This window comes from Arachis ipaensis, chromosome B1 (assembly GCF_059453495.1).
Source record: "Arachis ipaensis isolate K30076 ecotype BB chromosome B1, ASM5945349v1, whole genome shotgun sequence".
NCBI classification, from domain to species: Eukaryota; Viridiplantae; Streptophyta; class Magnoliopsida; order Fabales; family Fabaceae; genus Arachis; species Arachis ipaensis.
The window spans coordinates 133,430,669-133,443,758 of record NC_142436.1 but is presented as its reverse complement, the minus strand read 5'-3'; the positions used below and the strand labels follow the sequence as shown (position 1 = coordinate 133,443,758).

At 34.7% G+C, this 13,090-nt stretch overlaps 2 protein-coding genes across 3 annotated transcripts; one reads left to right on the top strand and one right to left on the bottom strand.

Moving 5' to 3' along the window:
* The first annotated feature begins 2,797 nt into the window (after positions 1-2,797).
* LOC107611722 (DEAD-box ATP-dependent RNA helicase 17) lies at positions 2,798-5,968 on the top strand. The gene is made up of 5 exons (XM_021124216.2): positions 2,798-2,996; positions 3,098-3,171; positions 3,553-3,857; positions 4,440-4,686; positions 5,698-5,968. The coding sequence occupies exons 1-5, from the start codon at positions 2,837-2,839 to the stop codon at positions 5,944-5,946; spliced, it is 1,035 nt and encodes a 344-aa protein (XP_020979875.2). The 5' UTR covers positions 2,798-2,836; the 3' UTR covers positions 5,947-5,968.
* Positions 5,969-7,168: 1,200 nt separating this feature from the next.
* Positions 7,169-11,766, bottom strand: LOC107634853 (large ribosomal subunit protein mL43). 2 transcript variants are annotated; one of them, XM_016338260.3, is made up of 4 exons: positions 11,392-11,766; positions 8,264-8,429; positions 7,952-8,058; positions 7,169-7,835 (listed from the first exon to the last, which is right to left on the bottom strand). In XM_016338260.3, the coding sequence occupies exons 2-4, from the start codon at positions 8,341-8,343 to the stop codon at positions 7,663-7,665; spliced, it is 360 nt and encodes a 119-aa protein (XP_016193746.1). In that variant the 5' UTR covers positions 8,344-8,429; positions 11,392-11,766; the 3' UTR covers positions 7,169-7,662. The 2 variants fall into 2 exon arrangements, with proteins under 2 accessions (XP_016193746.1, XP_016193744.1); XM_016338258.3 differs by lacking the exon at positions 11,392-11,766 and adding an exon at positions 8,814-9,710.
* Between the last annotated feature and the right edge of the window lie 1,324 nt (positions 11,767-13,090).

The following is a 13,090-nucleotide window of genomic DNA, read 5'->3' as shown; positions in this document are numbered from 1 at the left end:
ATGACTTACATAAGTATCTCTATCCCATTTTACGTTTTATTTATCTTTTAATTATTAAAACTCTATAACCATTTGAATCCGCCTGACTGAGATTTACAAGGTGACCATAGCTTGCTTCAAGCCGACAATCTCCGTGGGATCGACCCTTACTCACGTAAGGTTTATTACTTGGATGACCCAGTGCACTTGCTGGTTAGTTGTACGAAGTTGTGACAAAGTGTATGAATTACGTTTCGAGCACCAAGTTTTTGGCGCCGTTGTTAAGGATCACAATTTCGTGCACCACTGTGTGTTGTGTTCAATTTTCATTTTGTAGGAAATTCTTTGAGGTATATAAGAATTAAGAAGGAAGACTATGTTAATGGTATTATTCTATTGATTCTGGTATGCTACAAGCTTGAACATAGAATTGAAGAGAGAAACCCTTTATATTTTATCATTGGCCTATTTTTGGCATTGTATATCATTGTAGTTTGTTTATTCATAGAACTAGTTGTTTATGATCCCCTTTTGAAGTAAAACAATGCAGTAGAAATAGTGTTTAGAACCAGTTGCTTTATTCATTGAATTTTTATAGAATCGGGTGTTTATTATGAAATGTTTTTTCCAGTTGAACCGGTTGAACCAATGAATTAGTGAACCAGTAACTAGAGTGGTTCGATGACCGGTCCGGTTTTCTGAACCTTGAGAATTTGAAAGAAAAAAAATGGGGATGAAGAAGAGCGAAAGAGGCAGCAAGAAAGTGATGGAAAATAAGAAGAATGGAAGAAAGATGTTGGCAGTGCTGCCAGCAATGCAACCATAGGAAATGACAGCATTTTTGCTTCTTGCTCTTTCTCTAGCCTTGGCCTTCACCCTTCCTTATGTGATGAACTGCGTGGTATTTCCTCTCTTGCTCTCCCGCTTTCTTTGATTTTTATTTCTTTCATAAATTTTCATTCCTAGTGTCACAGAAGCATGCCTGGTTAGAATTGAGCTTAAGAGTAACCTACAATTTCCCCATTTTTTTTGTTCCAAATGGGAAAAGAGTTTATATGTTTTTTGTTGATAGAAAAATTGGGATTCGAGGTTCCAACTCTGGTGCAAGCTCAAGCCATTCCTGTTATTCTCGCTGGCCGTCATGCGTATCATTTTTTCCTTCTCTCTGGATTTAGAAATCTTCCTTCATCTTCTTTTCTTTAGCACATGCTATATCTTCTTATTTCTGGGTTCCTTAATGATAAAATTTTAGACTTATTAATGCTGCCACAGGCACAGGGAAGACAGTTGCCTACTTAGCTCCACTTATTCATCAATTTTTCTCCATTTATTTGTCACAGACAGATAACAATTATGCATGCTTGTTACTGTGTATCATGTCATATTGCCCTGGATTTGAGTATACTGCTATAGCTTGAAAGTTGAAATAATGCTTTCAAATGAGAAAAGGTGAACATAGAAAGTTTCTCTTTTGGTTGGAGCACAATTGTTGCACCTTAAATTCAGACAAGCAAGTTTTATGGGATAAGATTAGACCTTCTAGCATCTATTTTGTATAAAGCTCAAAATATAAGTCTTTCCCTCCCAGACATGTTGAGAGATTTTAAAGCTACACTACATCGATAGCTCTCCTTTGGATTGTTTTTGCTCTTATATGGAGGATCTCTTACCCTCCATCTTGTAAATATTCTTCTCTCTGTCTCAATAATATTCTTCGTGATATATATCTTGCTCGTAAGTTTTTGATACTTCACTGAATATAGAGTTTTTGCCCCCCCCCCCACCCCCTCCTTCCTCCCCAATAATGTATTGTTTGTTACTTCTATTGAGGAGCACATATGTGAAGTTTAATGATAATGCATCATCTGAAAGATTTGTGTTAATTTTTTTTATGGGAATATTGTACTGACCGTTTGTTTTTCCCTTTTTAACACAAAATAGTATTGCATTTCTTTCTTTAATTTAGTCTGAATCAGTTACAGATTTAATTGATTTATTGGAAATAGCGTTGGTTCTTGTACCGACGCGTGAGCTATGTCTGCAGGTTTATGAAATTCTTCAAAAGCTATTGCATCGATTCCATTGGATTGTTCCCGGGTATGTTATGGGTGGTGAAAATAGATCAAAGGAGAAAGCTAGGCTACGCAAAGGTAGAAATCAAGTATATTTATCAATAACATTTTTAATAGGGAAAAAAAGAACAGCATTCCTATTATCTTTTCATATTTAAGGTTTTGTCCCTTTTTAATCTTTTTCTTTTGTTCATGCAATGGAATTTTCAAACTGATAGCAACAACATTATGAAATAAAGCTGTTTCATGATAACATTATTTAAAATATGCTTTAGCTTGTCAGAGGAACAAGGTTGGACATTCACTGTACTTGGTCAAATTTGTAACCTGTGGTTATTATTTTAGGCATATCAATTCTTATAGCAATACCTGGGCGCCTTTTAGATCATTTGAAGAATACACCATCATTCTTGTACACAAAATTGCGCTGGATAACTTTTGATGAAGCTGATAGGTATGGCTTGCATCTATTGATGCTATAGAAATTATCATGTGTTGGCATAGAAAATGTGATAATGATTCTGCATATAGTTTTTTTTTTTTTTTGCCAAGTATTTTTTTAAGGGTTAGCTGGATGTATGGTTTTCTGCAGGATTTTGGAATTAGGATTTGGACAAGATATACAGGAAATACTAGATCTTTTGGGTTCAAGAAAAGCAGCAAATGATTACAAGGAGAGTACAGTTCCAAGAAACTCTGAATTTCAAAGGCAGAATTTGCTTTTTTCTGCCACCTTTAATGAGAAAGTGAACCATCTTGCTAAAATAAGTTTACACAATCCAGTGATGATTGGTCTTGAGGGTAAAACAAGAAAACCAGTATCAACAATTGAAAGCATTGATCTTTCAGAGTCTGATGAAGATGACGAAGTCAAGTATTCCAGTAAAATGCCAACAGTTATAGATTATAAAATCCCCACACAGTTAATTCAGAGATACGTGAAAAGTATGTGATAATTAGTTTTTTTTATCTTTCCTTCACTGCATTTTACGGTTAATATTCTCAAGATGCTGAGTACCTAATTGGAATACAATTTTGCTAAGCAGTGCCTTGTGGTTCTCGGCTTGTTGTTCTTCTTTCAATTCTAAAGCATCTTTTTGAAAGAGACACTTCACAAAAGGTTAGGCGTCACTTTCTCTAAAGATACTTTCCTTATCTATATTATATGTAGGTTGTTGGAGTTAGAAGATTTTTAACTCTCCGCATTCTCTCTTGCTTTTAGTAGCTGTATTTCTTATCATTGGCAAATATTGACATGACCGTGAACAATTTAATATTTCTGGTGTACTTATGAAGAATTATGTGGATGGGGACAACAAAAGCTTGTCGATATCCCTTGAAAACAGTTGACAAATGGAAGGCATTATTTTTTATTTATGCGACTGGAACTTAGATATGGCATGCATCGATCCTTAACTTTATTTTTCCCTTGCCAATTGAACATGCTGTTATTCAAATATTATGCTTTAAGATTCACATAATTGACCTAGTGATTTTATAGGTTGTGGTATTCTTTTCGACATGTGATACGGTAGACTTTCACCATTCGCTACTAAGTGAGTTCCACTTCTCGACTGATCCTCAAACAAAAGAAAGGGTCATACAAATGTTTCTTGGATGCCAAACTTTTCGATTGCATGGTAATATGGAACATGAAGACCGGAGATCTACTTTTCAGGCTTTTAAAACTGAGAAATCTGCTTTGCTTTTGTCCACTGATGTTTCTGCTAGAGGCCTGGATTTTCCAACGGTTCGATGCATCATACAGTATGATTCTCCTGGGGAAGCTACTGAATATGTGCACAGGTATGTATACCTATTTTTTGTTTTGGCTTATTTTCCCATATTTTTAGGGGTGGTTATGTGGAAGGCATTTTTCTTTCTGATTTTAATTCTAGTTTTTTATGCTAATTACAGTCCAAACAAACCTCCCCCGACCATTTTATATCGATTGTATAACTTTATTTTATTTGATCTTTTATTTATAAAACAAGTGATCTCCAAGCTTCAATTAGTTAGATCAATGCTGTTAATGGAGATCTTTGTCACTCGTAAATATTCAGGGGCTAACAGCTATGCCACTTTAGCATCTTAAGAATGTCTTATCCATTCCATGAGGGATTTTAAAATCAATTAATATTATGAATAACTAAATGATAGTCATATCATTGTATCCAAATTTGCTGCAATAAATAGCCTAAAAGGACCCACTTTGAAAATGAAAAACATACATGATGTAATATCTATCAGGAAGTGGAATTTGTTTCATGGATATCTCTTCTTCTAGATTCAAAAGGATCCTCCCGTGCTGTCTTTTATGTAATGTTAAAGTCTTAAAGCGTGATGTTAAGACTATGATTTCTGATCCTTGATGAATTCATGATGCAGAGTTGGTAGAACTGCTCGTCTGGGTGAAAGGGGAGAGTCCTTGTTATTTCTGCAACTAGTTGAAATAGATTATTTACAGGACTTGGAGAAACATGGTGTTTCACTAGCGGAGTATCCTCTTCTCAAAGTGTTGGATAATTTTACATTACACGGACAGAACAAACACGTAAAGAAGTCTGTTTTCATCGACTTGCATCCTTGGGTCCTTTGTCTCCAGAAGGCACTTGAATCATTCATCATTTCCAAGGTGATACACTGCTGGTCTTTCTAAATTCTGGTTTAATATAGATACTCCATTTCCATCTAACTGAATGATACATGAGAAACCTATATTTTAACATGTTAATCCTATTTTGATTTGGAAAAATGTGCCCAAATTTAACTCTAGAGCCATTATCGTTGTTTGGCTTAGAGCTTTTACAACAATGAAACATTTGGAGTTGCCAGAGGACTTATGAACCGCTAACAATCTAAATTAATGCCAGATAGGTTTGAGTGAAAGGAAATGGAGGGTCTGACAGGGAAATGGATCATGGTTGTCAAAATCACATGTCAACTCATAATGTTCTATGATTTCTGCTAGGCTCTTCAATCCTAATCACAGCCACCAACTTGGTTTGGTGGAATTGATAAGGGAACTTTTGAAGTGGTGGGATTGGATGATCCCTGCTGCTGTTGAGTCATTGTTTATGGTGGCAGATTCTGGAGAAAGATCCAACCTACTCCAAAACGATTAGACTTAGATAACGGTAACTATAAACCACTCTTCATATATTTTCCCATATTTATGTCTCCTCCCAAATCTCTGCAATGGCCTTGTTTCCCTTTGATCATCATTTGTGCTGAATGCCACCAAAAAGGACCTTTGTGCTGCATCTTAGTTGTTCATGTGAGGTGAGCTGCTCTAGGTAGGATGTTTGATCATTCACTGTGCCTCGTTATACATCTAATGTCTTGACAGAGGTTAAATTAGACTTGCAGGTTGATCTTATGACTTGTAACAATAAACATCAATAGAGTTGTACTCTTGATATGTCAACTTGTCAAGTATACAAATACTATTTCTCTCGAAATTGAGCCATTACATTAGTTTGAAATCATGTTACATCTAATAACGAAGAGGGATGATGATTTCCGAAGCGCAATCATCCTTATTCCTCATGATTTCATTGACAATTTTTGTCTACGAATACGATTCTATATAGGGATCTTAGTTTTTGTGTATCATAAGCTAATTGTTGCGTTGTCATTTTTTCAGCCCAAGATGGATGAACTTGCTAGGAAGGGATTTTGCTCTTGGGTCCGTGCTTACACAGCACATCGTGGTGAGCTGAAAAGAATATTTATGATCAAGAAACTTCACTTGGGGCACGTGGCCAAAAGCTTTGCGTTGAAACAACAACCGTCCTTAGTTGGACAATCCTTCCAAAAGCAAAATAAGAAGAGAAAGAGATTTGAGAAGAAAAGTGGGCTATCGAAAAAGAGAAAAGTTGCTAGAGTGACTTAATGCAAACCATGACAATGGCTGATGATGCGATTTTGATGAAGCAAATGATAATGAAAATGACAACTATGGATGGATACCGACATACTGTGTCACGCGGATCTGGATCATTATCCCCTAAAGCCATACGATTCGATCCAAAGCTGACACCAAGTGATCCGAGATAAAGTATCGTAAGGAGTCCTTCCTCCATTGGGGCACTGTTCTGTTGTCAACATGAGCTAAACAAAGCTTTATATGCTTGATGCTTGGTACTTCCGTTGTGTATCATTTAACTTGGACTATATAATATACGGTAATTATGTAATTCAACTCATAAATTCCAAGAACTCAACAAGAATGAGATTGATCATGTGGGCTACAAACTGCTTTCTGGAAATGTATAATATACAGGATTAAATACTATTTTGGTCTCTAATGTTGAGGTCGAAATCTAATGTTTCAAACGTTCTATTTCAATTTCAAAATGTTTCAAACGGATTTAATGTTATCTTACCGTTAAATTTGATTCGAATAATTAACAAAAACATTTACATTAGTAATCATTGGTGGGTCAATTTTACTTCTGTATTAAAATCAAACGTTATATTGGTTTTTAAATGTTAATTTTTTATGTTAAATTTAACTGTGGAATACTATATTCATTGAATCCATACAAGACTATAAAATCAGTTCACATAGCGCCATAGCGGATTCAGGGTCATCTGCAATAATATTCCATGAGTTCCTTCAAGTAAGTAATAAAGATGAATGCCAATAATAGTATTGAAATTTTTACTGTGACAGATATGTTAAAAAAAAATATTTACCAAACATTCATCAATTTTTTTCCACCCAACGACTGGTTCTCATTTTAGTATTTTACAACAGAATCTAACTTAGTATCACCTACAATAATACATGAGTTAGCCTAATTTTCCTACTAATACTTAATTGACAAATAATGAGTTCAATTTGAGTGGTTTAGGAGTAAATAAGCATAGATGTTTAGTAAATAAGCATAGATGTTGCTTCAGTTTTTAAAACGTTTCCTTTAATCATTTCTTGTTCTTTTTCCTAATACGTTTACAACACACTACTAGTATTAACAGAGATTTCTCTGCATCGTCTAAGATCTTTAGTGTAGCATATTTTCACCAATGCTTTGAAACAATCTCGTATTCAATTGTAAACAGGACACTAAACATAATTAAATTATTGCACCTATGACATTTTTCTTCCATGATGACACATAACGCTAAATTCATATCATTTGGATGGTTAATAGTTAAAATAATCCCTCAAAAATCACACATGCATTGTCTTGATTCTCACGGAAAGATCAAGCACCTCAAATTGAACCCTAAAAAATGATACACCGTATTGGTCTTTGCATAGACTGACTGTTATATCTGACCAATTTCTTCGATAACCAAATTGATAGTTATCTTTCAGAGGCTATTTTGATCATTAATCCTATCTTATTCTTAGATAAAGAAGAAGAAAAAAAGATAGCAGCTCGAACAGTATCTGTATCTATAACGCGAGCTATTGCCACTATTAACTATGAACATGACTTTGCTCTTCATCATGAGGCAGCAAACAAGGAAGAAGGAAATAAAAATTGTGCCACAAACAGCATGAGAACTTATACTCAAATATGGTTTACACAATATTGGTAAATTCATCAGAAAGAAAAGAACAAGTTTGGAACACTACACTCTGGACTTGTTATTATTCTTAAAATCGAAGAGCAGTTGTCCATGTACCTTGCACACTAGGGCGCTTGGTTACATGCCTTGTCCTCAGTTTGATCACCTTTCTTCCCAATGCATTCCTTAGCCTCGTTGCATGGTGAAGTACATCTTCTGGATCCATGTTCTTCACGCATATAACTCGCTCGTTTTTGTTCTCTGTAATTCCCATCACAATCACTCATTCAACTTTTAGTAATTAGCCAAGAAAAGATCCCCCGAGTGAGTTGTACAATCCAACTTTTGTTAATTAATTAACAAAGAAGAAATCTTACTGTAAAAGGCCTTCAAATGTGGATGCTGACCACGAATGAGTTCAGTAACAACCTCTAATTGAGGATTCTTCTCCTTAAACACAGGCAATTCCGACTCCATAAAAGCCCTATTATTATTTAAAATAAAAGAATCGGATCATCAACACAAAGTAAAATATGAGAAGAAAAAGAAGAATAAGATGCAGCACAAGTAGTCTGTAACCTAACAGTTATAAAGTGATAGGAATCAGGGATTTTGGATTAGGAACGACGAAAGAAAGCATCATGTTAGTAAATGCAGTATAGCGAGAAGGAGGATGAAATGGAGGGTACCTTATACCTCTACTGCTTCCGCCCCAATTGCAATAGCTAACAATGAGCTTCTGAAGTTGCCATACTCCTCTCAGAGCCATCCCACAAAGACTGGAATGAACACAGCTACGAGATTATAAGAGCTTAGTCCTAGTGTGCGTCTCTCTCTGCACGAGGGATGAATATTCTGGAAAGGAAATAGCCAACTTAGAGGAAGCTTGTGATTGACTATCAATATTGGAATCCGGAGAAATATCAACCAAATTATTACAAGATGCCTTGCTATACACATGTGCTTCTTGATTATTAATATTGTCCATAACTGAGAAAGAAAATCGTAATTAAATCTAATTCTAATAACCAACCACAAGAAACCCAACAACAAGAACAACCAACACAGCAACAATTATTCAGGCAACAATTATTTAGTAGCATTTCTAGCTAAAAGTAAGTAGTAACATATCATTGTGCCAAAATCTCAAATTATAACACGAGCAACATGAACATAGCAAATAAATTAAAAAATCCAACAACTCAGCACCCACAACACAAAGAGGAGTAGAGGACCTACCTCGGGAACACGGGAAGGCAACGGAGACAGCGACGGCAAAGAAGATGGCCGGAGAAGAGGCAGAGGAGACTGGACTGAGGAGAATACGAATGGCAACGGGTCTCCATGGGGGCGGGGACGAATTAAGAATAAGATTGGACACGCTGACACATGATGGTATTTAAGTGTGTCCAAATGTGTCCGGAGAAGAATTTTTTATTTTTTATTAAGACACGGTTGGACACAACAGACACACATGTCGAACGAGTGTCGGTGAGTGTCGTGTCCGAAATGTGTCCAACACGCGGACACAACAACTCAACGAAGTGTCCGTGCTTCATAGTCTATCCCTGTCCCCACGACGGGTAGGGAGACCCCATATTAACCGGGGACCTGGGTATCCGCAGATATCCGTGGAGTTTTTAAAAACGAAAAAAATTTGAAAAAAATTGATAACAGAATCAAAACACACAGAACAGAGACAGCGATAACAACAAATCCACAGAGGCACTGATAATAGCAAACCACAGAAATCATTTTGACAACAGAATCAAAACACACAGAACAGAGGATAGCAGCAAATCCACAAAGGATAAAAATTAACAAATGCTTCAACATAAATGAAAACTACAGAAGCCGGACTTAACGGAAGGAAGAGGAGCCAATGGTGGAGGCTGACGATGACGATGAAGAACGACGAAGACAGCGACCCTCACTGCTGCGACAAAGATGGCGACAGCGACCCTCCCTGCTGTGACGAAGACAGCGTTGAGAGAACCCTCCCTACTGCAGTGCTGCGACAAAGATGGCGTTGAGAGAACTCTCACTTCTGTGACGAAGATGGCGACAGCGCGACCTCACTGACGCGGGAAGACGGCGACTGCGCGATGCTCCGTTCAACATACTCTATATATATTTCTACCACACAGAAATAAAAAATGCAAGTATAAATTTTTTATTAGACTTTTATTTAACTTCAATATTATTGGTTTTGAGGGCACGATTAGAATAGAAGTTCAAAATTGAAGGAAACCTTATTTTCTTCTATTAAAATGGATCCGAGATTAAGTTGAAGGAATCATAAATATGAAAATACGAGCCTTTGTTCGTAAAATTTGTGAAATATGTAGATTGATCCATAGACAAGGTAGAATTATAGTAATTTGTTCCAATCCAAGACAAACAAAGACAAGGATAAGGATAATATTTCCACAAAAGCCACAAGAGAGGGCTTTGAATTATAAAGGACTGGGTGCACAAATAAAAAAAATAAAAAAAGATATAGATATTGAAATTCAAACTTTTTTTTACATGAAAACTTAGAAATTATATAATTTCTCTATTATATATGATATGATTTTATAGTAATATTGATTATATATTAATATTTTTGAATATGTAAAAATTTCAAATTATTGAATGAATATATTAATTCTATTTCGAATATTTCAAAATTTTCTTATATATATATATATATATTAGAACTATTCTAATAGAATACAATATAAAAAAGAGATATTAGATAGAGAGATTTTGGAGATCTAAAAACACAAATAGAATGCCAATTTTGAGAATATTAATTCTAGTTTCTAATTAAAAAAAAGAAACATAGTAAAACATCTGTTTTTTTGACATGAAATGAATATATCCATACATCTCAGACTTCCTTTTAGGTTATGAGATAATATTTGTTTTGGGAAGGTAATCTGCGACGGTGAGAAAGTTTAGGGGGAGTGCGATGGTGAGGGGGTTTTGGGGGGCAGCGGCCAGTAGTGAGAAATTGAAGAAGAAAGGTGGGTGTAGTGGTCTTTAAGTCTGAAGAGAAAAGAGCGTAGTTGTCAGAACCGAACTAGTGATCAAACCGGTCAAGTTACTAGGTCATTGGGTCAATCGGTGGATCACGGGTTGAACCGGTTGACTCGGTCTCACGTAAATAAAAAAACATAAAATAGTAAAAAACTTAAAATTAAAATTTGAAATACATATTGTCAGTTTGTCACTAACATTTTAACAACAATCATCTCAATTTCTAAAAATAACTAATTCTGCCAAATCATTATTTGTCAAAGACGTCTGCTGCAGATAAAGAGGATAGAAGAAAGCAATAAAGTTTCAAAAATTTGAACCTTTACACGAAAAACTTAGAACCTGAGAAGTGCCAAATACTTCCTAGTTTAAACTCTTGCAAACAAAACCAAGCCATCAAAGATTATGCAACAGAATAAACACGAGCAGAACAATATAAATTAACAGAATCTATCTACTATCCAAAACAATATAAACAAAACAGCTCAATTCACAAAATCTATCCACTATCCAACAATATAAATTCACATAACAATATAAAAACAGCCTCTCAATTCACCATAATGATATAAAAACAGCAACAAATCAACCCTAAACACTAACAATCAGAAAAACAAAAGCATCAATCAACCACTAAACCTACATAAGTCCCTCAGTTAATCAGAAAAACAAAAGCATCAATCAACAGATTCAGTTAATCAACATCATTAAACAGTTCCTCAGTTAATCAAATTATAACCCAATAAGGCAATAAGTCAATAACTGAATAAATAAAAAAAATTAAAAAACATACCTGAGAAGAGGGAGACCAAGCACGGCGAAGCAGAGACGGGCAAGGGGAAGGCAGCAGCGACGGTGAGCCGCGCCGGACGAGGACGCGACGACGATGACAATGACGACGACGCGAGACGCAGTCACGCAGAGGAGGCGACGAGCCAGGAAGGAGATGCACAGGGGTCGACGCGAGAGTCACGAGACGAAGCAGAGTAGCCCGGCGGTAGCGGTGGAGGTGGCGGTGGGCGGTGCTTTTTTGGGAGTGTGAGAGTCAGAGGCTCTACTCCTTAAGTGAGACTGAGAGAGTTAGGGGGGATGGGGGCTGCTGCTGCTCGAACAGGGAGAGGGTTGCTTTTAGGGTTTCATTTTTTTTCCCCTTCAGAAAGCCAAAAACGTGCCATTTCATTGGGGAGAGGGGCAAAAAATTTTGCAACGAACCGGTCCGATTTTTAATCCAATCGGTTCACCGGTTTCTAATAACGGAAATCATAGTTGTCAGAATTGAATCAATAATCGAACCGGTCAAATTATTGGATTATTGATTTAATCAGTAGATCACTAATTTAACCGGTTGATTTGGTATTATGTAAATAAAAAATAAAAATAGTGAAAAATTTAAAATACATATTTTTACTAATATTTTAAGAATATCAAGCTATTCTAAAATAATATGGACCAAAAACAATAAGTATTTTGTTATTTTTACTCTATCATAAATATTTTTATTTTGTTTTTATATTAAAATAACTATTATTTTTAAATTTTAATAATTTATTAATTAGTTTATATCTATTATATTATTATATACTATAAGTATTTATTAAAAAATAATATTAATAGATATTATATAATTATAAAAAATAAATAAATTTATAATTATTTTTAAATAAAAATATAATTAATTTAAAAATAAATAAATTTATAATTATTTTTAAATAAAAATAAATTTATAACTAAATTTAAGAATAAGTGAATTTATAACTAAAAGAACTGCAAAGTGGTCAAGCAACCGTTTGACCTTTGTATCGGCGGATAATGCTCCAACATTTTCTTTTCGTTCCGTCGGCTATAATGCAACTTTATGTTGGCCTATAAAAGGTGAGCCGAGCTGAGAATTTGTTGGACTATTCAGTGAATATTTAGTCCATTATACCAAAATGAGCTTGTTATTTACTATGTGTCACTGTTCGTGAGTCTCATATACGATTGGAAATAGGGGCGTTTAAATCCAAACTGATTTAAATTAAACCGTTCATTCAATTCAATTCAAATCGAAAATCGATTAAAATCGCACTAATTTGAATTTGATTAGATTCTATTTTTTACGAATCGTTTGATCGGATCGGATTTCGTATTTACTCTTCATAACCAATTCAATCCAATTCAAACGGTAGAATATGCTATAATATTATTATTTTATTATTATATTTACAATTATACTTATAATATGTTTAATTTGTTATACATTTTTATATTATTTATGTATTATTATTATTATTTATTTTAACTAACCTATAATTTTATTTCTATTGTTATATTATTGTTGATTTTTTAAGATATTGTTGAGACTTGTTATGTCTTTGTTGATTATTTAAAATTTGATGTTGAGACTTGTTATATGTATTTAATTTTTTTAATTTACAAAACTGCAAATCTAATCCAATCCAAACCACTTGAAATTGGGTCAGATCGAATCGGATTTTTTTTAAAAGTTATCC

Bases quoted from the DNA above. Each gene is read 5' to 3' on its own strand.
- LOC107611722 (XM_021124216.2), top strand. From the start codon at position 2,837: ATGATTGGTCTTGAGGGTAAAACAAGAAAACCAGTATCAACAATTGAA. The intron at 2,997-3,097 runs GTATGTGATAAT...TTTGCTAAGCAG, and splicing joins AATTCAGAGATACGTGAAAA to TGCCTTGTGGTTCTCGGCTT. The intron at 3,172-3,552 runs GTTAGGCGTCAC...GTGATTTTATAG, and splicing joins AAAGAGACACTTCACAAAAG to GTTGTGGTATTCTTTTCGAC.
- LOC107634853 (XM_016338260.3), bottom strand. From the start codon at position 8,343: ATGGCTCTGAGAGGAGTATGGCAACTTCAGAAGCTCATTGTTAGCTAT. The intron at 8,059-8,263 runs GTACCCTCCATT...AAATAATAATAG, and splicing joins GGAAGCAGTAGAGGTATAAG to GGCTTTTATGGAGTCGGAAT. The intron at 7,836-7,951 runs GTAAGATTTCTT...TGGGAATTACAG, and splicing joins ACATTTGAAGGCCTTTTACA to AGAACAAAAACGAGCGAGTT.